Consider the following 25,378-nt stretch of genomic DNA (forward strand, 5'->3'; position numbering starts at 1 on the left):
GATGTGGAATTTTTCAAGCATAGCACATGAACAAGACAAAGTAGTCATGAAGCATGTGTGGCCGTTAAGTTTTACACACGGGATAACCTACTATGATACCATGAAGAAAGTTGAGGTTACATTAATAAAATCAATTAGCAAAATAAGAAATAATCCAACATTTAAGCCAATGCAAAATTTATTCTTTTATTAATATGAGAGTCTCTTAACAAAATAAAATAAAAAAATACACATCAAATGCCTACAATCAGTTGATATGATTGGTAAATATAATCACTTGAAATATTTTCTTAACAATGAGGCACGAGATAATTCACCAAAAAAATAAAAAGCATTTAATCGGACTCGAACTGGTCCGATTCACATTTGTGGCAAGGATTGTTCGTGGAAAGTTTGTTCGAACTCCAACTGGTCGTCATCGAGTTATACATGCGACTAGTCGCATGTTAAAAATAAAAGAAATGCTAATTGACAAAGTTTGGTCTCCGGGGAATAGTCGGTCGTCGCATGTTAAAAATAAAAGAAATGCTAATTGACAAAGTCTAGTCTCCGGGGAATAGTCGGTCTTCTTCCTATCTAGCTATGATCTATCAACAAAGGGGCCAAATTGATATCTCATTTCAGAAACAAACTAACACCTTAAAAATTTCATGACTACCACGAGTCTGATGAACCTGCAAAACGGCAGAAAATCTTCAAAGAGCTCAGTGGGCACCAGTGTGGTGCCGAACACACAAACATTAATGCTCATGCAGCTCACCTTAATAGAGCTACTGCTACTAGCAGCAGCCACTTCATCCCAAACCACACAAGTAATCCCTCCTCCTCCGTTGTCTCCGCCCCTCGATCAAGTTGGAGTCAAGCCGGGTTGCCAAGACAAATGTGGGAATGTTAGCATCCCATATCCATTTGGTACAACCCCAGATTGTTACTACAGCGAGGATTTCCTTATTACTTGCAATGACACACACTACGACCCTCCAAAGCCATTTCTTACAGAAAGTAGCATTGAGGTCACAAACATATCTGTCGACGGGAAGCTGCATATCCTACAATATATAGCCAAAGATTGTACGACAAATCAGGTGTGTCCTTGGTAAGCAACACTCCTTATCTCCAACTGTCCAAATTCTTCATATCTGACACCGACAACGTGTTTGTGGTGGTTGGTTGCGACACCTCCGCTGAAATTGTGGTTTTCCAAGGAAAAGAATATGGATACACAGGTGGGTGCATTACAAAATGTGACAGCATTAATTTTGTTGCCAATTATTCGTGCTCCGGTGTAGGCTGTTGCCAAACATCGATTGCTAAAGATACGAGTTATTATGACGTAAGGGTGAATAGTTTTAAGAATCACACGGATGTGTGGTACTTCAATCCCTGCAGCTATGCCTTTATTGTCGAAGAGAGCAAGTTCAACTTCTCTTCGAATATGCTCACCGATTTGATCAACGTGGAAGTGCTTCCGGTGGTTCTAGATTGGTCAATTGGGCATGAGACATGCAGCAAGGTTGTTAGAAACAAACAAGTGATGAATTACGCATGTCATGGGGACGAAACATGTATCGATGTCAAGAATGGTCCGGGTTATCGCTGCAAGTGCCCAGATGGTTACCGAGGGAATCCATACCTTGAGGGATGCCATGGTAATTTTCATAGCTTAAGCTTGTTTTTTGTGTATCTTTCAATCTTTGTAATGTCATTTGCTTTCAAAACTTTAGTACTACTACTAATTAATACAACTTGCTTTCTGAAAATTATGGGTCATGTTATTTTTGCAGACATTAATGAATGTGAGGATGCAAACCTCAATAAGTGCGAACAGAAATGTACTAATACAGAAGGAGGCTATGCTTGTTCTTGCCGCAAGGGGTACCATAGCAAGGGTAAAGTAGACGGAGAAGGTTGCACCCCTAATCCAACATTACTTGTTCAGATTATCGTTGGTAAGTATGAACCTATATATTTGTTGACTGGTTTACTGCTTTTTCAACATTTATTCCGACTGTTCCTACTTCATTAGAAATGTGATTAGTGAATGGCATTGGTTGAAGAAAATGCAGTAGGGCAAGGGGCTTGATTTCAAACATATATAGCAGTGCAACCATCATACTCCAAAAAGTTAACTTGGGCTCTTTTTTTTTTCCTACTTGCCTGACCTTAGGACTGACTGTTAAAGATAGTTTCTAAATGTGGTTCAAATAACAAACGTCCAATCTGCAATATACTGGTTACAAGAAAGACGATTACGGTTGATATCCGGCTATGGAACAAACGTCCGTTCTATATCAAACTACATTTCGTTGTTGCAGTCAACAAAACGTAGCAACACATTATGTTGAATATATTAATAAGTTAATGATGATGAGTTTGGTTTTCTTAATAAAGAATGGACGCCTTGCACATAGACGTTATAATTCATACTTCATTTGTTGGAAATTAATGTAGGAATCGGGGTTGGCCTCATAGCGTTGCTAATGGGAAGCTCTTGGTTGTATTTGGGCTACAAAAGATGGAAGCTCATAAAGCTGAAGGAGAAGTTCTTCAGGCAAAATGGAGGACTAATGCTACAACAACAACTTTCAGAACGACAGGGGTCCACTCACGAAACTGCCAAAATCTTCACAGCAGAAGAACTTGAGAAGGCCACAAATAATTACAATGAGTCTAAAATCATTGGCAGAGGAGGTTTTGGTACAGTGTACAAAGGAATTTTAGTAGACGGCCGAGTAATTGCTATCAAGAAGTCCAAAATGGTGGATCAAAGCCAAATAGAGCAATTCATAAATGAGGTACTGGTGCTTTCACAGATCAACCATAGGAATGTGGTTAAGCTTTTAGGTTGTTGTTTCGAGACACAAGTTCCACTGCTAGTTTATGAGTATGTAACAAATGGAACACTCTTTGACTACATCCATAATACAACCAAGGAATCCAGACCAAACACCTCTTGGGAAATCCATCTAAAGATAGCTTCAGAAACAGCCGGAGTGCTGTCATACTTGCACTCTGCGGCTTCTGTTCCTATCATTCACAGAGATGTCAAGTCTACAAACATACTCTTAGATGAAAATCTCACAGCCAAAGTGTCTGATTTCGGAGCCTCGAGATTGGTTCCGTTAGGCCAAGTTCAGTTGTCCACAATGGTGCAAGGTGTTAGAGTATAGTGTTTTAACATTGTGACACTTGTCACAATCTTACTATAGTTAGTTAGTTAGCTGTTATATGTAACAGTATATATAAGAACTCATGAGGTAATTACCTTGATCATCAAGAAATATAACAGATTGTTCTTCTCTCTCTAACTTCTCTCTAGTCTCTCTTTCTTTCTCCTCTGTTCTTGATTCAATATACAAGATTACAGTATATGTTAATCATCTGATATAGATTAACATGGTATCAAACCAAACCAAATATGTTGAGGATTTGTTGATTAAATCTGAGATGATTGAAGCCAAACCGTGTGATACCCCTTGTCTTCCTTACAATAGGTTACTGAAGGAGGATGGGGAACCTTATTCCAATCCTACGTTGTATCGAAGTCTTGTAGGAGCTCTTCAATACTTGACTTTCACACGGCCTGACATTGCTTTCTCTGTGCACCAAGTGTGTCAGTTCATGCAGAATCCAATGGTGTCCCATTTTACTGCGGTTAAACGCATATTACGTTATCTGAAGGGCACAATGCAGATTGGTATATCATATACTAAAGGAGATTTGCAGTTGAAGGCTTTTAGTGATGCTGATTGGGCAGGGGACCCTAATGACAGGCGATCTACTACTGGTTTGGTGGTCTTTTTGGGTGATAGTCCGATTTCCTGGTCCTCTAAGAAGCAGCAAACTGTGTCTCGATCCTCAACCGAAGCTGAGTACCGAGCTTTATCGTTTACATCTGCTGAGTTGGATTGGATCAAACAGTTGTTAGTTTTTCTGCACATTCCCTTACCTAGTGTGCCTGTCCTCTTTTGTGACAATCTGTCAGCCATTGCCTTGTCTTTCAACCCTGTCCAGCATCAAAAGACCAAGCACATCGAAGTCGACGTCCATTTTGTTTGCGAAAGGGTCTCACAGAAACAACTATCAGTGCAATTTGTGTCTTCTCAAGAGCAGTTTGCCGATATTCTTACCAAGGGCTTGAGTGGTCCTCTTTTCCGCACTCATTGCCGCAATCTCATGCTTGGTTCATCACCGCATGTTCTTGAGGGGGGATGTTAGAGTATAGTGTTTTAACATTGTGACACTTGTCACAATCTTACTATAGTTAGTTAGTTAGCTGTTATATGTAACAGTATATATAAGAACTCATGAGGTAATTACCTTGATCATCAAGAAATATAACAGATTGTTCTTCTCTCTCTAACTTCTCTCTAGTCTCTCTTTCTTTCTCCTCTGTTCTTGATTCAATATACAAGATTACAGTATATGTTAATCATCTAATATAGATTAACACAAGGAACTATGGGGTATTTAGACCCCGAATACTTGCAGACAAGCCAATTGACTGAGAAAAGCGATGTCTATAGTTTCGGGGTTGTCCTCGTAGAGCTATTGACAAGAAAGAAGGCGGTTTTCTTTGACAAACCGGGGGAACAGATAAATTTGGCTATGTATTTTCTTTCAGCATTGAAAGATGACCGCTTGCTGCAAGTTCTAGATGATTGGATTGTGACTGAGGCAAACATTGAGCAGCTTAAAGAAGTTTCTATACTTGCAAAGAGGTGTTTGAGAGTAAAAGGAGAAGAAAGACCAACGATGCAGGAAGTTGCAATGGAGCTAGAGGGACTGAGAAGGATGGTATTGCATCCGTGGGTGAATGATGAATCCATTTCAGAAGAGACTCAGCACTTGCTTGGTGGAATATCAATGGAAACTATTAGTTATGGAGAAGTTGGCGATTCAGGCTTAGGCTATGATACTATGAGGAACCACGTTGCATTACCAGTTAATGGTGGGAGATGATTGTGCCAGTGAACAAGTCCGTTTTATAATTTTATTGTGGGTGTTTGTGTGCTTTTTTTGCCTAATGTTCGATGGAGTGATATCTATCAGTTAATTTTAATTACCTTGTTTAGTTTGAAGTAAATGTAATTTTGTAGTGAAAGGGAAAAAGTTGTACTTAATGCTTGCACCCCATGGAGTGTTTTTTCACCCCTTCTCAAACTACGTTCATTGTTTTTTTTTATGCACACTTGACTTAAAAATGAATCATCAAAATCAAAATTTTATGTAACACCAGGGTTTTTCTTAAACAAGCATTAAGAATTAACTAATTCAAATTTAAGAAAATGATTCTAACGCACCCCTTTTAACTTCTCATATATTTTTTTAATAATTTTTAATAATTGGATTGAATAAAATAAAAGAACCATCAGGTCATGATTAAATAGTCGATACTTTTACATTTTGACTGGACAAAGGGGCCAAATAAGCAGGCCTTTGGTGACATATCCTGACCCTGAATGTCCATCTAAACATACAAATTGCGATGTGTTGGCCGACACCTGGAAGGTGACGAAGCCATAAAGTGTAATGATGTGGAAAATGTGAATAAATTAAAACAAAAAAATGACTAATTTAGAGTGCATGTAAGCATGATTGAACCCATATCATACAAATGATGTCAAAGCATAGATAAATTGTATTAAAAGAAAAGCAGACATTTATACCGAAAGGAGAAGTTTTCTACGTAACAGCTTTTACCAACAATCTTCGTCGTCATGAAATCTCTGCCACTAAAAATCCTGGATGAGCAAAAAACAAAGATGAGTGGACCTGAAAATAAAGTTTTGTAAAACCTTTTCGAAAAGTGTAACCCCTCGCTGTAAAACAAGTATATGATTTCCCAAAAATATTATGGTAATAGTATGCAATAGGTACCTGCAGCAGAAGTGAGTTAAATATGTAGGGTTCAACAAGATATCTCAACATTAAGTCTCAAACCATTATTATAAGAAATTAATGCTCATTAATTTATGTAGGCACACAAATCCACTGCAAAGATATTCAAACAATGGAACATGTTGGGTGTAGGTTTTACATTCTAGTCCTCCATCACGTGAATTGCGCTAGTAGCATCACATAGAGTCCAAAACATCACATCACACAAAAGGACAGGCTGACATCTAACTCTATATCCAAAGTGAATGAAAACGGTGCATGGTTTACATTTTAGTCCTCCATCACGTGAATTGCGCTAGTAGCATCACATACGAGTCAAAAACATCACATCATACAAAAGGACAGGCTGACATCTAACTCTGTATCCAAAGTGAATGAAAACGGTGCATGTGAACTACACATGAAGCTAGTCCTTGGCTAAGGATAATACAAATAACTAAGAGACAACGTGCAAATATGTAATCCTGAGCAAATAAAACGTAAGAATATCACAAGTTTATACTCACAAATAATATTAAAAACATAAAGTGTATGACAAGTCTATTTGTAAAACTAAATATGACATGTCACATCTTAGTAATGAAAGCAATTGTCGAGAAAATCCACATATACATATATATACCTAAAAATAAATAGACTCACTCACAAATACTTGCGAAGTCACATCCTTTCAAGCTGAGAAAGTCGGAGTCTCTGATAGTTATCGCACCTAAGTATAACATTGTGACGCATTAGTAAAACTCAATTTAAACGGTCAAATTTGAGAAAACAGAGTGCAAATTTGAAATCAGATTGTCGAAATACGCTAAGAGGGATTTCGAGCAAAGTTTGTAAAAAGTCAAACACAAAATATTCTAGAAAATATTCCCTGGAATATTTTCAGAGAATATTCCATATGCATTTTCGAACCGGGCCGGGGCGGATTCCGGGTTCGGATCTGGATTCGGGTCGCGGATCTGGACTTCCGTTTGCCGCTGCAACCGCCGAAAACTGGCGATGTGGCCGGAAAACTTCAAATGGTCATAACGGGCTCATTTTTCAACCAAATTCAAAGATTCAAAAGCCAAAATGAAGCTCAAGAGGTAAGGAGAAAAAATATACCTAATTGGGACACAAGTTGTGCCGGAACTAGTTGGAAATGGCCTGCAATTCCGCGATCCTTCGCCGGAAACTGGGGGAAAAAGTATAAACATGCATGCAGGGGTTAGAGCTCGAGATTGAGTTCAAGACTACTCCCAATCTATCACAGAGACATAGAGGGAGAGATTTGATGTGTTGGGAACACCCACCAACTTTGAACTCGACGGCATTTCGCCGGAGTTCATCGTCGGGTTTGAGTTCGAAGCACAGATGATGATAGAGAGTGAACCCTCAATTTAAACTTATAATTCAACATCACATAGGTTAAAATATCATCCATAAACCCAGAAATTTAGAGAACAAGGCATAGTTCACCTGGGTTCAAGCTTTGAGAGCTATGGAGCTCTCAACTTCAATGGTGCCGAGGTCCTCACTGCAGCGATCTCACATGCAAGACCACGATCCTTGCACCCCACAGACTTCGAATATGTAGAAAATAGGGCTTAGTTGTGAAGGTAAGTGGGAGAGTGAGAGCTCTCTTCTCTCGGGTTTAGAGAGAGTGAGGTTTTCAGAAAAATGAGGGAGTGCAATGAGAGAGGTTGAGAGAGATGAGTGAAATGAAAGTGGAAATTAATTGTTGAGTGAGTGGGTAGAGAGAGAGAGAGAGAGAGAGAGAGAGTTGTGAAGTGAAAAGGGAAATAGTGAGAGATGCGACGTGAGGGAGGGGAGAGAGGGAATCGGATCCTTCCGGCTCCAAATAAACTGAATTTATTGAGCAAAATATTCGTATTATTGAAATTTGATTCAATTATAATTTTTAACTTCACGAATCTTTTGTTTAAAAAAACTCAGTTTATTTGGATAGGGGATCGGTTTTTGAAGAAAGAAAGCAACGGGAGAGAAAATAAGAGACCGGCCGAAAAGGAAGAAAACTATGGTCACGTGTGTGATGGAACAAGTGTGGGTTTTCAACAGAAGAAATATTATTTTAATAACACACTTGTCCACAACCCATGTGATGTTGAATTTTTCAAACCCATGCATGCATTTAGTCTGCACCAGGGTCATCAGATAGACAAGACCAGGGCAGCCTACTGCAACAAGCCACGGTTCAAGTTTTCAAATTATCCCGGTAATTTTACGTTAAAAATGTTATTAGCATGTCAAAAATCTTATTCTACACTCTTCATAAGTATTTTTTTCTTTTTTAATATAAAAAATTTAGAGTGTAAATGAGATTTTTGAAGTGCTAATAACAATTCCCTTTTACATAGTTTCGAACATAACTGGTTCGTCACAATTCCGAATTAAGTTCTGCTTATGTTCACACGTTCGCAAAAATAAGCACTATTCAAAAATAGTAAAATAAGGGTAAAAAAGTGAAAGGAAAGTTGAGGTCTGCATGGAAGGCCTACGTGGCATCTCATGAGCATTCTGATAATTTTACTACTACTAAGAATAAAATACAATAAATTTCGAGATGAGATGTCACAATTGGATTAGGAGTATGAAGGAAAATGCAATGGAGATAAGGATGCTTTGTTAGATGTGTGAGCACACAAGAAATGATAGGATTAAGAACGAAGATATATGAGTTAAAGTAGGAGTGGTCGTAATTAAAGACAAAATGAGAGAAAATTGGTTATGATGATTTAGACACTTGAACCGAAGACCTATATATGTTTGGGTTAGAAGATGCGGCTATGCAAGGGAAGCTAAGGGTAAAAGGGGTAAAAAAGACCTAGGAAGACTTTGAAATAAACTATAATAAAAGATATGGAATACTTTGAGTTAACAAAATATTTTGCGTAAAACTGAGCGTAATAACATTTTAGAATTCATACAGTTGATCGTACTTAGTAGGATAAAGTTTAATTGTTGTATATAAATAAACTTTAAAATTAATTGACGTTCCAAGATAAACCCAAAGAAGATTCACATACCATGATTTGTATGAAAATCATAGACAATACAACAAATACTGTAATGAATTCAGATGTTTGGAGCCGCTAATATAATAAAATAGAAAATGTAACTGGTTCTCTAAAAGGATCGAGACTACCAATTTATCAAGAGGAAGCACTATTACTATATTTAACTTAACCCAAGTTACCAACCATTATTGGAGGAAGTCAACAACCCTCTAAAGTAAACACTTGTTATGAAGCACGCGAGACAGAATTACCAGAACAAAAATTTGGCTTTTGGAATTGTTTGAAGAACCAGCCATATACAAAAATAAAAAGGATTTAGAGCAATGAATCATATTTTATATAAAATGTATGTGGGTGGCTAGAGTCGAAAGGGAATTATCTTAGTTAAATATATGAGTTCATAAAGGGAATTATCTATCTGCAAGACTACAAACAATGTAGTTAGTGTGAAATGAGTTCATTAGTGGTTTCCATCTCGTTCGCTGAATTGATGTGATCTTTTATTTTAAGGATGATTTTATGTGTGCTTTAGTGTAGAATCTGTTGCGTCTATCATCTTTGCAAGTTTATGGTGCGAATTACTCTCCAAATTAAAAAAATTAATAATTGAAAAAAATGTCATTTTTTTGTCAAAACTAAAAAAAACAAAAAAAAACAAAAACAAAAAAAAAACAAAATAGATGTACTCACTGTCACATCCCAGGCCCACTTCACTACCGTAACGCGATATTGTCCGCTTTGGACCCCGACCATGCCCATTCCCGCTCACAGCGCCTTCTGGTATTTAGACACTCTTAAGTTCAAATTAATTCATATTTTTTTTTTATCATCATTGCACTTTTTGGCTTCGTCACCTTTCGGGTGTCGACCAGTACAACTCGATTCGAAGTCCTAGTGGACATTCCGGGTCGGGCTGTGTCACTCACTTTGCACCATATTGTACATAATATGTTCTTAGGAGACATGAAGATGTAAAAAAAGGATCCTATCAACTTGTTCCGACCTAGAATAATAAGTTCATGTGTCAAAGTAAAAACATTGGTTTTTTGGTCAGTTTCACATCAGCTAATTTAACCATTTTCTTGACCAACTTTATGAAATGGATGACATGACAAAATCAGTGAAAACAAAAAAATAAACTCACAAAGTTGCAATTTCAAGGAGAAAAATGGAACGTACAAACAATTAAGCCTAAAACAAATATTAGGTGGGCTGAACATCTGTACTTTGATTGGTTGGCAAAACATATAAAGTTAAAGAAAACTAATGAAAATAATTTGAAAATTTTAAGTTTTAATCAAAATGATAAAAAGGCGTCGTAAATGAATAGTACCAGAAGTGACTTTTTAGAGTAAAAATATCATTTTCGTTAAAAATGAACAGTACCGGAAATGTTTCGTTAAAACTCCCATATAATTATGACCTTAGGCTTATAGAAATATTTGTGGGCGTTAAAGCACTCTCTTAAGTTTTTTCTTTAGGCACAACACCTCATTGGCAGAAAAATATGAAGTTTCTCCAAAGACTTGCCTAGTGCTTTAATAATACTTGTGGATAAAATTGGTGGCTCATCAGACAATTGTATATAGGGATCAATTAGTGATAGTAATTTAATTGTGAAGTTTGCCTATGTGTTAGATCTAAGTGCTAATATGAATACCAAGTGACGATGAAGCTTTATCTGAAAGTTGCATCTTCCTCCTAAAGTGCTCTCTTTTCCTTGTTTTGTGTTGCTAGACAAATTATTAACCAATGCTCAACGAGTTTGGCTACAGATTCTTCATAGCAGCAGATATGATGTTGCTTTTGTACCAATTATTCACGTCTTTGGAGAAGTTTTCCTGTTTCCTGATCAATTTTTACTGATGCATGTACTACTAATTGATTCCAAAATAATTTCTCTTCCAAAACATTAGTCTTGGATAATCTGGAATAGAGGCTTATTTTTTGTATCACTTGTTGGTTCTTGTTGCCCTGGCGAAACAAATTAAAGTATTTTTTAATAGGATTTTGCTCTTCATAATGATCCAAATCTGTTATTATTGCCTACTTGAAAGATTGGCTTCAAAGGAAGATGGTTTCCTCCATAACGCCCATTCGAACACATGTTTTTCTTTATTGGGAATCTCCTCCTGAGGGTTGGATAAAGCTTAATGTTATGGGCGTCACAGGGGGTGGCCAATTTCATCGATGCTGGTGGTGACCTCAGAAACTCGTCGAGGTAGTTTTATGGCTTTTGTTCTAATCTTGGTCGAGGTGAGATCTTATGTGCTTGTAGTACAATTGATTTCAAATGCAAAAGTGGATAATCACCTTCTAGGAAGTTTAGTACTGAATTGTTGTACCCTTATGCACCAAAGTTGATCTTGTGAAATTCGTAAGCTCTTCCTTCTTGTCGTCAGTTGCTAGTTATAGATATAAGTGAGGTCTTGTGGCCTCATAATATTATTATGTAATTTTTCCTTTTCTTTCGGGCTTATGCCCTGTTGTCAACCAACAAAATTTGAAACTTTTGAGTGCCTCCAAAAACAAGGTTAAATATATATCTTTGCACGGAAAATATATATTAACTACTTAATTACATATCTTCTCAGTTAAATACCAATTTTATCTTTTTGCTTTGCTCAAATATTTGACCAATTTGGTCCTTCTGTTTTACTCCGTTAACAATCTTTGTCCCTCCGGACTAAAAAAATAAAAAATAAAAAAATAAAAAAACAAGAAAGAAAAACAAAACTTGGTCCCTTCTTTCGAATGTGACGTTAATATAATCTGATGCACATGCTTCATCTAAAAGGTTAATCACTTCACCTGTGCAATCTGTGTAAATTTCTTTATCCAAAATTTCAGTATTTCAATTCAATCGAAAACTGCTGTAATAAGAGTCGGGATCAATCTAGAGAAATGTAGAACAAATCGATGACTTTAGGAAATTTCTGATTACACCTCTGCTGGGAAAATTCGATACCAAGGGTCCCAAATATTTGTCCAACCTGCTGGCAAACCTGCTAGACAGAAATGAAATCATGCACGTTGCTGCCCTTCTTTTAAAGAACCAAAATCGTAGCTGTTAGTGGCCTCTGAATTATTGACATTGCTTAAATATTGGCCCGATTGATCAGTCCATAATTTGCGTTTATTTGTACGTACTACTACTTGTTAGCTTATCCAATATTGCACCACTTCTAGAACCAAGTTGTTTTCAATGGGGAATATAATATTAGTCCACTTATAAGGGGATCAATACTTGTATAGCCATCGGTGGGGGCCGAGCTAGGATTTTCATCTTCATTGAAACACGGACTAACATGTATATTTTTGTATCGATCGGCAAACATAAACATAAACATAATTAAGGGGTCCAATTTATAAATGCATGCATTATGTATTTCCTACCAAGTACAAAACATGAGACGTTTTAATAACCATTTTTTGCTTGTAGTTTTTTGTTTTGACTTTTTGTTTATGAGATATGAGGAAAATATATAGAGGGGGAAGGGATGACGAAAGGTGATGGGAGATAGGAAAAGAAAGAAGAGTGAACAAAACAAAAACTATTTTTTTTAGTACAACAAAAGAAAAACTAATTGAAAGTGAAAACAATTTAAAACAATTTTTTGCTGTTGGTTTAGTTTTCATCTTTTTAGTTTTGCTTTTGTCTTTTTCGTAATATCATTCATCCACTCTTCTTCGACTCTCATTTTCCTTACCTTTTTCTTTATTACACTAAAACAAAAGTAAAAACTAAAAACGAAATAATTATTTAACGAGCTAAACACATTGAACTTGAATTGCGGTAAATTGTTATCTTCTCCAACAGAGCTTTATTAATTAACAAGATCATTCACACTTGGAGATGTTCCAGTTTTGTCTCGTTTTCTTTAATTTGCTTTTAAGACTTTCTTCGATATGATCATTTGGTAAAACAACCCCACCACCTACTTTTGGATCAATCATCTAAATTCTAAATATCTAAATAGGTTAACTCTCCATTAACTGAGATTTTGAGTTATTTCAGTTAAAAGAAAGCTAGATTCTATGTGGTTTATATTCACATTTTGACAACATAAACATATTTTTGTGTTGATCAACATATATATGGAAACATATAATATATAATCTGCCAATGCTTGCATTACTCGTTGGGAAAATAGTTGTTATAAACTACAAAAGTACAAGTTGAAGCATGATAGTTTTAACTTACTAAACACAAACATTTGAATACTTAAAACACGCGCATACAGATTTATAGACCTACCTCTGCAGTCCTTCTATCTCCTTTCGATCCCAACAAATGTGGTTGGTTGGTCTCTAGCTGAAGACCATCTGAGTTGAGACTAAAGGGAGTTTTGGTTGTCCGTAGCTTTGGCTCCTAACAAATTTATTTGTTTCCTCCTTGGGACGTCCATCTTGGTTGTCCTATATTGCAAAGGAAAAAAAAAAAAAAAAGCCTCGTGTCAGGGTTTTTATTTTTTCGTGAAGCTTTGCATGTCCCAGTAAAATGTACAAGTGGATTCCCTCGAAATCGTGAAAACATATTTAACTGACGAGTAACTTATGCATTCTCATTTTCATCTGTTACGCTCTCCTCTTTTATCTATCGGTTAAATTAAATAAATCAAAAGATAACTAAATGACATGTACGACGGTGTAGGTACATTCAAATAGAGACATGGAGGCAATCTTTTATCTCCTTTTGTGATTCTTGCTAGAGTTAGATTATATACGACCGTTTTGTCTTTGGAGATTTGCTGTCACCGTCAACGTCAGTGTGTAACTAAAGGGACTAACACTACATCTGATTCTTACCTAACCCGACTGTGATGAGTCAAACTATGAGATATTTACAAGGCAAAAACAGAGAGAAAGGAAAAGAAGAACTCCTGCATGCATATGGTAATACAATTAAAAATGAGCATTCATTGATAACTAAGATTATTAATATTTATTATTGAAACTAGCTAGCTACTTAACCAATAATTGGTTAAGTACCCTTACAACTCGATCAACTGTGTACACTGTTTAATATAAAAATATCACTCTCTTACATGAGCGCGCACCCTCTCATAGAACTAGAGAACCAGAGAACTTCAACTGTGTACTACTCCATTGCTAGCTAGCTAGAGATATATTTTAATTGGTGGAGTTGGATTCAGATAGGAACCAATTGGTGAAGTTTTGGAGGGTAGCTTCATCAGCCCTGTAATGGCATTGAGTGAATCGGAGCAAATCTGACCATGTGAAATCCGGGTATTTTCTTGTCTCTTGTTCTTTGCGCAGAAGATCCTCGGGGGGCTTCACAACCTTGTCATCCATTGGGCACAAAAAGAACGCCAACGATCTCCTCTCCTTGTGCCTGTTCACCGTTGCCCTATGCAAGCAACTCTTGTATTTCCCATTCGATAATGCCTATATACAAACATAATTAAAATATTGATTAATTAATTAATAAATTAGTAAACTATATAATTATTGGCCAACAGGATCCTCTCCAGATCCTTTTGGTGAGAATCTTAGGGATCCGTGAATATTGTCCGTTCATTGTACATCGTGCAATCAATTTTTATCAGGTACTGTTTTTATTTAATTTTAAACAAAAAATTTTAAAATGATTTCTGATCGCACGATGTACGATGAATGGACACGATTCACAGATCCCTTGAATCCTCACAAAGAGGATCCGGTGAGGATTTGGATTCAATTATTGGTAATCGCACTATTCAACTTTATGAGAACAAAATATGTAGTGCAAGTTGGCCCTTTACCACGGTGAAAATGTGTTAAATCCTTGTGTTACGGTCTGATTTTGAATCATGTCAGCTCCTAATTAATTTAACCAAATTTATCGTTTGACAAAAAAAAAAAAAAAAAATATATATATATATATATATACATATATAGTATATCTGTGCATGCAGGGAACAATTTATACACAAACAATTACTTGATAATGTTAATTGATGGGGCATTGATTATTATTTTCATTGCATTCTTCAATACTCTCAACATATGCATCATGACACTACCTGTTCCCAGTGGCTTTGAGTACTCATTGCTTGTCTGCCATGCCATACATTGAGACTCATTAATTTGGTTTTTTTTTTTCTAGAATATACACATACAAAACCCTAATATTTGCACCAAAAATATGCATGTGTTTACGCGTGTGCAACAAAACCGCAGATTGTACAAATGCTAATGGGGGCCGGCCACTAGCCACTAGGATTCTTGTATTTTCTGTTAACACTAACCCAGCCCCCCTATCAATCCTTTACTATTCTTGTACGTCAAGAATTCCTAATATCCATAATCTGGAACATTGATGGAAAGACACCTTGTTTTTTTCTTTTTGTTGGAGTGGCCACAGTTTTTTTTCCTAAAATTGATTAATCTATGAAACCATAGTGGTGCCACGTACAAACTTGGTGGGGAAACCAATATTACTCAAGCATAATTACTATCCTAAATATTCCTTATCAATTATAAGGGCATGTATGCGTACCGAGAAGGTATCACCAATGTTGATGACTAGGGCACCTTGAATCGGTCGAACCGAATGCCACTTCTTGTTGACAAACACATCAAGCCCTCCAACTTGGTCTTGATTGAGTATGGTCAAGGATGTTGGATCACAATGAGGTCCGGTTCCGAGAGAAAGACTTGGCTCTTGGCAAGTCGGGTAGAAGTTGCACCTCATGATTGAGTGAGCATCTTCAAAGAATTCTCTGTAATGCATCCGATCCACTCCCAAGCTGATTGCAAGCAGTTCCATTATTGAAAGAGCCAAAACATTCATTGATTCACAGTACTTTTGATAGACCAGCCTATATAAAACAAATTAGGAAGCAAATTAAGAGTAGTGTTTATAATATTTTGTGTACTTTTAAATTAACTTGTGTTTAATTTGTTTGCAAACACTAAATTAAACACGTCCAGCTTGTTTATAAAAATACTATTTAGAAAATGCTGCCCACACGTGTAAGAAAAACAAACGTAATTAGTGTGAGTCATGTAGCACTACTGATCATGTACCATTTATAAATAAGACTTACCCTGTTTGTTCAAAATCTTCGCCTAGTTTGGACTTGAAGAAATCCGCCACAACTGTGTCGGTGCCATTCGCTTGGAAACCAAAAGACAAAGTTTCCTTCCATGGCAAATTGGTTGAGAATCGATCAGCATGAGACCCAGAATAACCCCAAGGGCTACCAGGTACCCTTTTCACCTTTGCTTTCTCTTCGACGGGGAGCTTGAAGAAATGATCCATGTGATCATCAGCGAGTTTGAGGAGATTTGGATCAACGCCGTGGTTGGTCACTTGGAAAAAACCATGGCTCAAGCAAGATGCCCTAATGAGCTTGGCAGCATGCTCGGTTGCCACAGCATCACCCTTGAAGAAACCCTCAAGATCCACCAATGGTTCATTGAGCTCCTCAAGAGCAGCAACCAAGTGTCGTTCAGGCCAAATGAAACCAGTGGGGACATGGGATTGTTTTTGCAAATATGATGAGTCAATGAAAGGAGCAATACCTCCCTTTTGGATATGGCCATTGGTTTCCTGATGGTTTTCGAGCTTTGATGGAGAGGACAAGAGAACTGAGGCACTCGAATCCATAGTTTGGTATTGTAGGACACGGACAATTTTCTTTTTCGGCTAAGGAGACACGAACAATTGTGAGAATAGGCCAAGATAGGTTCCAATTTATATAGAATTCATAAGAGGAGTGTTCCAAAGGGTGGGGAAAGAAACTTGGGGTCTGGTATTTGGACAGCCAACGTTCGTGTGTATACACGATTATATTTGGAAATTGATTTCAAAGGAAATATTTGGCTGAATGAACGATCTGTATTTCGTTGCCAAAACACTGAATCTTATCAGTAATTTTTTTTGGTACGTAACGAGCGTATTTGGAAGATTGATTTTAAAGAAAATATAGAGGTTGGATCCTTTTCCATAAATAAAATGAACACAATAATGAGTTGGGTGTACATTGAACACAATAATGAATTTGATTAAAACATCGTATGGTAAATTTCTCTTACCAAAACACAAGAAATCGTTTACTAATTTTCTATGGCGGATCTAGGAAAAATAATTCGAAAGGCCACATGTAAAAATTCACGAACATTTCTTACACATAAAATAATCTTAAAATTTATCAACTAGTTGGAGAGCATGTATGAACAGCAACTCCAACCTTTAAAGGGGCAGCACCCAAGTCATCTATGGAGATTCACCAAAGTTCAAAGGGTCGGCTGACCCCCTTGCTCCTTAATGGGTCCGCCCTTACTAATTTTGTATTTTATTTTATAAATACAATGTACTTCACATTAATTAGATAAGAAATAATGAAATATAGAAGTAAACACGATAGACAACCGCCACTAAAACTCATGTATTTGGGAAGTAAACCAAATTGAGAAGTAAATACGATAGACAATGAACACAGTAATGAGTTGGGTGTATTGTATGTGGCATGTACATTGAACACAGTAAGAGTTGGTTAAAACATCTTAATACAAATATATTTGTTTGGGTTTATCCTTTGTATACCTACATGTAGGGTAAATTTCTCTTACCAAAACACACGAAATCATTTAGGGCTCGTTTGTAAGTGCTTTCTAAATGACTAAAACCACTTTTGGTTAAATTGATTTTGGTTTCCAAGGGCACTTTAAGTATTTTTTGGAAGAAGCACTTGGTTCTATTTGCAGAAAACACTTCGAGTGTTTTTCCAGGACTCACTTGAATTTTTACTAAGAATTTGTTTCAAAAATATTTTCACCACAAACGCTTTCAGTCATTTAAAAGCACTTCCAAACGAGCTCTAATTTTGTTACAAAATACAATGTATTTTATCTATATCTAAACTACATATTAATGAAACCCTCTTTGTCAACTAAAAGAGGGTGAAGAGACATTTTTGTCTTCTATCACAACAAAAAATTTAAGGACAATAACGTAATTTCACAAAACAAAATTTTGTTTTTTTTTGTTTAAGCCTCACCTACAAGTGATTCTATCATCTCTAATTTTTTAAAAAATAAAAAATAAACCTCTCTCCCTCTCTTCCCACCCTCACGTTTTGTCTCTCTCTTCCTCTTTCCTTCCATTTTAAAATAAAAATGAAAAATTTCACACACATTTTATGTATGGGCATATACTAGTATAGTAAATATAAAGGGAGAAGGCAAAAATGGTGAAACGTTCATAATTCCAAAATTGCCCATTTCCCATTAAATTTTCAAATAAAGTAAATAATTTACAAAAAAAGAACCCCATGGATTAGTTAGTGTCACATCCTGACCCGGGGCGGATCACTTCCCGGGCCTGCTCCACCACCGTAGCACGATATTGTCCGCTTTGGGCTTACCATTCCCTCACGGTTTTGTTTTTGGGAACTCACGAGCAACTTCCCAGTGGGTCACCCATCATGGGATTGCTCTAGCCCCATTCTCGCTTAACTTCGGAGTTCCTACGGAACCCGAAGCTAGTGAGCTCCCAAAAGGCCTCGTGCTAGGTAGGGATGGGAATATACATTTAAGGATCACTCCCCTGGGCGATGTGGGATGTTACAGTTAGTAACTAACTTTATTATTTTCTAAAATATATTATTATTTTGTTTTTCTATTTTTTCAAATAAAAAATAAAAAAGTCAACGTGTGTGGCAAGAGATTAGTTTTATATAAACTAGTATATGCCCACACACAAAATGTATGTGAAATTTTTCATTTTTGTTCTTAAAATTGAAGGATAGAGGCAGAGAGACATAACGTGTGTAACATCCCACATCGCCCAGGGGAGTGATCCTTAAATGTATATTCACATCCCTACCTAGCACGAGGCATTTTGGGAGCTCACTGGCTTCGGGTTCCGTGGGAACTCCGAAGTTAAGCGAGTAGCGTGCGAGAGCAATCCCATGATGGGTGACCCACTGGGAAGTTCTTGTGTGAGTTCCCAGAAACAAAACCATGAGGGTGTGCTTGGGGCCCAAAGCGGACAATATCGTGCTACGGTGGAGTCGGGCCGGGGAAGTGGTCCCGCCCAAGCCGGGATGTGACAACGTGGATGGGTGACCCACTGGGAAGTTCTTGTGTGAGTTCCCAGAAACAAAACCGTGAGGGTGTGCTTGGGGCCCAAAGTGGACAATATCGTGCTACGGTGGAGTCGGGCCGGGGAAGTGGTCCCGCCCAAGCCGGGATGTGACAACGTGGAGGAGAGATAGAGGGAGGTTTATTTTTTATTTAAAAAAAAATTAAAGATGATAGAATCACCTATAGGCGAGGTTTAAACCAAAAAAAGTAAAATTTTATGTTGCAAAATTACGTTACTGTCCTTAACTTTTTTGTTGTGATAAAAGATAAAAATGTCTTTTCACCCCTTTTTTATTGATAAAGAAGATTTCATTAATATGTAATTTAGATACAATATATTTGAAATAACTACATATAGTTCACATTAATTAGATAAGAAATAACAAAATTGAAGTAAACACAATGGACACCGCCACTAAAACTCATGTGCTTGGTTCCCCTCATCATTAGGGGCATTTTAGGCAACCGAAAATAGAAATTGGGTGAAATTAAATTTAATTAATGAATTTGCTTAGTTAGTGTTAGAGAAGAATACTTGTGGTTTTTAAATAAAGAAAATTGAATTTTAAAGGGTAAGTCACATTTTCAAACTGAAATTCACACACCCGTTGAATAATTTAAGGTTGAAAACGTTACATCGTCCGTATGACTAACCCTAAACTGCATCAAGAATCCATGGTTAGGTAGCTTAATTAGCCTTTATTTTCCTCAAAATTTTTCATTAGAAAATAGCAAATGCTAAACAAAGGGTTAATTATACTAACATTCTCTGAGGTTTATTGAGTTTTCACAAAATCCCTAACTCTTGAGACATTACACTAACATCCCTTGGGTTTTAATTCCCTTGTCATCTAACCCCTTGAGTAAAAAATTTGCTTGTAAATTACTTAACGACCCGCTTATTAATTACTTGAAACTAATAAAGAAAAGCTTTATAATTATATATAAACAAATTATAAAACATTAAAAATTAAGAAAAGGACAATACGGCAATGATCGCAACATCAACCCGAGGGTTTTTGCATTGTAATTTAATTCTACTATTGATTCCTTGGGGCCTTCCAAGACGATGAAGCTCTGAGTTGTCGCTCTAATTTTTCATTTGAGTGGATACAAAGAATCCAAATTCAATCTCAAATTCAATTTACTAAAACCTACACATAAACCGTATAGGCTGGTTGGACACAACGACACCGGTGAAAACCAAATTAACGAGCTTGGCGAGATAAACAACTATGTCGTCCTTACCTCTAACGTTTTGATTTCTAAATTTTTTTTTGTTTTTTAATATATAATGTTTTAATTTCATATCTTTTTTTTCTATATATTTATAAAGATTTTCTTATTCAACAAAAAATTGAGCTTTTCTTTACTTGTAAGGGTAAATTAGTAAATTTATAACTAAATTTTTTTTTACTCAATGGATTATTATATGAAGGGGAATTAAAATCTGAGAAGGTATTAATTTAATGACTCAAACATGAGTGAATTATGTGAAAAATTAATAAATCTCAAGAAATGTTAATGTAATTGACTTGCTAAACAGAAGATGAAGTTCTTCCAGCCGACAGGGATATCTTGTTTTTATTTAATCCTTTTGATTTGTAGCAATATATATCAAAACGGTGTCACGTGAACTCGACATTCTTGTTTTTCTCAAGGACACAATATCTCTCATATCTATGGCCTACCTGTCCTTCCTTTGTTTAGTTTTTTTTTTTTGGCTGAAAGCCTGAAACAGTGTCAAAATTTAGGGTTGATGGAATTTTTGAGACAATTATGGAGGGATTCGAACGGATCAATCCAACGTCAACAATTGAAGATGGAAATTTTGATGTGTTTGGACTTTGATTGATAGCATAGATAAACTCAGAGTCAATCTCACTTTGTAGCATCTTATGAGTTGTTAAATTTATGCATTAAAAACAAATTCAGTCGCACGTCATTTTAATTCTGTTGGAAGAAATAGAGTCTAATTGTTATATTAAATCACATAGAAAATTAAGAAACAATTCATGCAATTATATATCAAAGTAATGCATGCATATGGGTAACTAATGTTAAATGAACATGAGATAATGGATTAAAAAAACTGGAAACACGGTCAAGGAAAGTGTTAGACCTTGTGTTATTAAGACAATTTTATGCCCCACTATGGTACTCATGGTTGATCGACACTTGTCTCCCAAGATACAACGATCACATCCATGTAATAGTAGCACTCCAGATCACAAGGCTCATATTGTGTTGAAAACTCTCTCATATGGACTTCGTGAGACTCTCTAATATTTAGTGCACTATATGTATGAATATATGTATGATTAAAAGTTGTTTTATGTTTATAAGAGGCTTCCCTATTTATAGAATTTGAGATACATCTTTGGAAAATATGTGACTATTTATGAAGAATAAAAAGTTACAACTCTTCATTTGAATAGGCACATCTTTCTACCAAAACACTCTGCTTCTAATTTTCATTCAATTAATAAATTTAATATAATAATAATAATAATAAATTTTCCAACAGATTCGTCTCTCAAAACAAAACCAAGGTGCAAAACAGTCCGTGAAGGAACTTCCTCTCAATTTTCCATGTCCAATCCAATGCCCAAAATGAAACTCAGAAAAAGAAAGGCCCATGAACATATTGATAGCCTTTTCTTTCAGTTATTTTTTCCCAACATCTTGATTACAAGGGATATTTTAGACTAAGGCAAATTTTATTTGAACTCACATAATTTTTTTTCTATATTCAACTTAAATTGTAAATGAAAATTATCTTTTTTACCCTATTGCATAATTACCATCAAGTATAAAATGAAATTAACATTAAAACTAAAATTTATCAATAAATGCACTCCTAATAATCAAACCCTACCATACCAAATCACCATTTTTACAAAACACTATCAATACTGACAATAAACATAGACAAAAACACTGAAAAGAACCTTCAAATGGTGGTCCATAAGGGATCTAAACTATTGAGATGGTCGAAAGCCGAGCTGATCGATTTCACAAGCCATGCAGATTTGATGTCCCAAAACCAGGCCACTACATAATATACTGGGAGATCAAAGGATAAGTTGACGAGAGAGTTCTGGGTGAATGTTGTAGAGAAATGGATGAATCAAATTTGGATCATGGCTATGTGGTCTCCAGGAGAAGCAATTCGATCTGGCCTCTTGAGCTTCGAATTGTGAAGAAGGGAACTTTCAAGAAAATTTTGGAACAGTTCAAGTGAAAAACTGATCGGTTTTTCAAATTATTAACATTCAATAAGCCAATAATATATAGAACATTTTGATATGTACCCAAATTCAAGCTAGTTAGCTATAAGGGGATTTTTTTTTTTTTTTTTTTTGTTAGATCCAATTTAATTTGAGATTTTATTTTATAAATGGGTGTAAAAATAATTGTATGCTTTGAATTGGGTTTGGAAGGGTAGTTTAGGTGATAAATTTGGGTTTAAAGAGATATTAATTCTTTAATTGCAAATAATATGGGTGTAGAAAGATGTTACATGGATTCAAATAAAATTTCCCTTGGGCTAATCTACACTATAGAAAAGGAAAGGATTTGAACCACCTGACACAATATGTTAAAGAGGAAGATTTTAATTGTCAGGACAATCTATGTGACAACCCGTTCCAAATTTTACGTTTTTATTTTATTTTAAAAGCATGAATTTACGAAATTGCCCTAGAGGCAAGGACTTTGACTTCCGTTGACCATCGACTTGAGAGATGTGAGACTTATTCTTTTAGCATATCCTCGTAGTACTCATTGGTACGAACGTATAGGCGAAAGCCGTTTGCGAGTCCAGATTATAACGGTATAGTTACGAACGTTCGAAATTGGTTATTCAAGGTTTAGTGTTTATTTAAATTAAATCCCCACTTTGTGGGGGAAGCCCAATCAGAAATGGAGGGAGGAAAGAAAAAAAAAAAAAAAAGGAAGTGGTTCCCATCCACCCGCACCCACCGCGGGTCCATTTTCCAAGGCCGATTTCGGCCAACTCCGGTGGAGTTTTTCGATGCCACCACCACCATCTTGAAGCTCTCATTCCCCTCTACAAAATCCACCCAAGAACCACCTTGATTAACCATGGTATGGGGCGGTTTGAGGCCACGAAAGTTGACGAAAATCAATGGTGCTCCAGCCACCCTTTTCGATTTTCCGGCAAATCGGCAAAGCGATGGCCGATGCCACCACTTGGGATTTGTAACCCATCATCCCAGGAGCAAAACCCAACCAACCTTGACCCCTTTGGACCACTGTAGACGACGAATCGACGTCGGGAAGTTTTAGGCACCCGCCGGCTTTGTGAGCAAAATTGACCATCTTCCGTCCACTTTTGGACTTCGTGGCAGGTATGAAAGTTTCTCCACTCACTGAGATCTTCATTTCTGTGAAGTTTGAGAATTTTTGGAAATAGTTGGATTTTCCGGCGAGTCGGGGCGGCCGATCGCCATCCGCGGCGGCGCGTGCGGTGGCGCGTGGCCAGTGGGCCGCCAATGCTATTTTTAGGCTATTTCAAATGTCTTGAATTCAGTTTTGTCATTTGAATGACGTAGGTTGATAGTTGGAACCTAAATTCGTTACGATACGTTACTTGATAAAAATGTGAATCGATGATCCGACCGTTGGATCGTCACCAAAATTGGATACATTATAATACGTAATATTTAAAGATCATAGGAATTTATGGATTGGGAATCCGACTTACGGATCTTCCTGAATTGGATTTGTAAGTTAGTAAAATAAATGTTCACGGCCACTTGTTTTAGGCAATTGGCGGAGATCTGACCGTTGAATCGTAATGAAATTTTAATATGTTATTCTAGAAACATATTGTGGATCGTTGGGAGTTGCGGATTGGAAATCTGACATGCGGATCTTCCGGGTCAAGTTATACAGGGTTGTAAACCCTACCGTCGATCTTTGATCGACGGTTGACTTGTGGTCAATGGGTCTCAAACTATTTTAGAATGTCGTTGAGGTTGTGTTTTATGTGAATTACGTATTCTTCGGATAAGAGTTCTGAGATGTGATTTGATAATTGGTCACAGGGACTAATCATTCAAGACGCCTCGATGTGTGCGCTAGAGAATAATAGCGTGGACTCCAGGTGAGTGGATCTTTTCCTTTTTATCGTACATATTGTTGAGAGTTCTATCGACACTTTTAAATTGATTAGGTATATCACCTTCGTATAATTATTGTGAATGCTTGAAGTACCTATATGAACTACGAATGGCTTGATCCCTGTCTAGGGTACGTAGGCAGTCTAACGAGACGTTAGATGTAGCCATAAAATATTTGAGACAAAAGCCTTGCTTGGGAAATTGAGTAATGCGAAGGAAATTGGTAAAGGCAAGTTTTAGTTTTATGAATTAGTTTGTCAAATTAGTGTTAATTGGGTTGTCATGGATAATTATCCCTGAAAATAAGTAGTTTGGGAGTATGACGTTATTGATTGTACACTTCTCACTGTATTGTTTATAATTGAAAATGCTACGACATGGTTGAGTATTAGATTGCATCATGGTATATCCATAAGTATATTACTTGCATATAATTATTGGGAATGTTTTCAAGTGCAAAGGTGAACTCAGGACACCCAGGTAAGTTCATGTGAGTTTATGGTATTAGTTGAATCGATTGAGTTATAGCATGACTACAGTTATGTGTTAGGCAACTTCGATATTGTCGTACTGGTTGCCATGAGTTCCACATGTTATATTGAGATGCATTGAGAGCTCATAAACCTGCACCCCGGTGTTAGTGCTCCCGCCCGTGGCCAGGGCACAGTCCTTCACGTGATGTTCACCTCCCGCACCTTACGCTCACCTTGGATTCAAGGTAGGTGCACAGTCCTGTCGTACATACCACTTTAGGTGGTTCCGACTCGTAGGTGACCCGCGATTATTCGCCTAGTCTTCACGTGATCGTAGCACTGGAGCGTATTTATTTACACCCAGTCTTGTCGTACAGACCACTTTAGGTGGTTCCGACTCGTGTGCATGTATACTTATTGAGTTATTGGCTAGCCAGGATTGATGAGATATGGATAAGTCGTACAGGTCATTATAGGTGACTCCGACTTATATGCTAGCCATGATTGATGAGATATGGATAAGTCGTACAGGTCACTATAGGTGACTCCGACTTATATGCTAGCCAGGATTGATGAAATATGGATAAGTCGTACAGGTCACTATAGGTGACTCCGACTTATATGCTAGTCATGATTGATGAGATATGGATAAGTTGTACATGTCATTTTAGATGACTCTGACTGATATATCACTTTGTATTGATTTAGTTCATTTGGCCTACTTATTAATGTATGGTGGAGTTGATGG

General features: G+C 36.7%; 2 protein-coding genes and 1 long non-coding RNA gene across 8 annotated transcripts; 1 reads left to right on the forward strand and 2 right to left on the reverse strand.

The window, feature by feature from the left end:
• The first annotated feature begins 529 nt into the window (after positions 1-529).
• On the forward strand, positions 530-5,135 carry LOC137727059 (wall-associated receptor kinase 5-like). 2 transcript variants are annotated; one of them, XM_088686798.1, is made up of 4 exons: positions 530-1,649; positions 1,785-1,949; positions 2,473-3,156; positions 4,457-5,135. In XM_088686798.1, exons 1-4 carry the CDS (start codon positions 1,436-1,438, stop codon positions 4,960-4,962), a joined length of 1,569 nt encoding a protein of 522 aa, XP_088542924.1. In that variant the 5' UTR covers positions 530-1,435; the 3' UTR covers positions 4,963-5,135. The 2 variants fall into 2 exon arrangements, with proteins under 2 accessions (XP_088542924.1, XP_088542923.1); XM_088686797.1 differs by having other exon boundaries at positions 531-1,649; positions 2,452-3,156.
• Positions 5,136-5,360: 225 nt separating this feature from the next.
• LOC137717254 (uncharacterized) lies at positions 5,361-7,924 on the reverse strand. Of its 5 annotated transcripts, none has more exons than XR_015957221.1 (6): positions 7,357-7,924; positions 7,003-7,072; positions 6,811-6,891; positions 6,548-6,610; positions 5,670-5,744; positions 5,361-5,504 (listed from the first exon to the last, which is right to left on the reverse strand). It is a non-coding gene; the product is annotated as an uncharacterized LOC137717254 (long non-coding RNA). The 5 variants fall into 5 exon arrangements; XR_015957220.1 differs by having other exon boundaries at positions 6,544-6,610; XR_015957219.1 differs by having other exon boundaries at positions 5,361-5,744.
• A 5,913-nt stretch (positions 7,925-13,837) lies between these two features.
• Positions 13,838-16,812, reverse strand: LOC137729122 (gibberellin 20 oxidase 2-like). The gene is made up of 3 exons (XM_068467957.2): positions 15,968-16,812; positions 15,418-15,739; positions 13,838-14,324 (listed from the first exon to the last, which is right to left on the reverse strand). The coding sequence occupies exons 1-3, from the start codon at positions 16,528-16,530 to the stop codon at positions 14,049-14,051; spliced, it is 1,161 nt and encodes a 386-aa protein (XP_068324058.1). The 5' UTR covers positions 16,531-16,812; the 3' UTR covers positions 13,838-14,048.
• Positions 16,813-25,378: the final 8,566 nt, after the last annotated feature.

This window comes from Pyrus communis, chromosome 15 (genome assembly GCF_041283825.1).
Source record: "Pyrus communis isolate YQ-2024b chromosome 15, ASM4128382v1, whole genome shotgun sequence".
NCBI lineage: Eukaryota > Viridiplantae > Streptophyta > Magnoliopsida > Rosales > Rosaceae > Pyrus > Pyrus communis.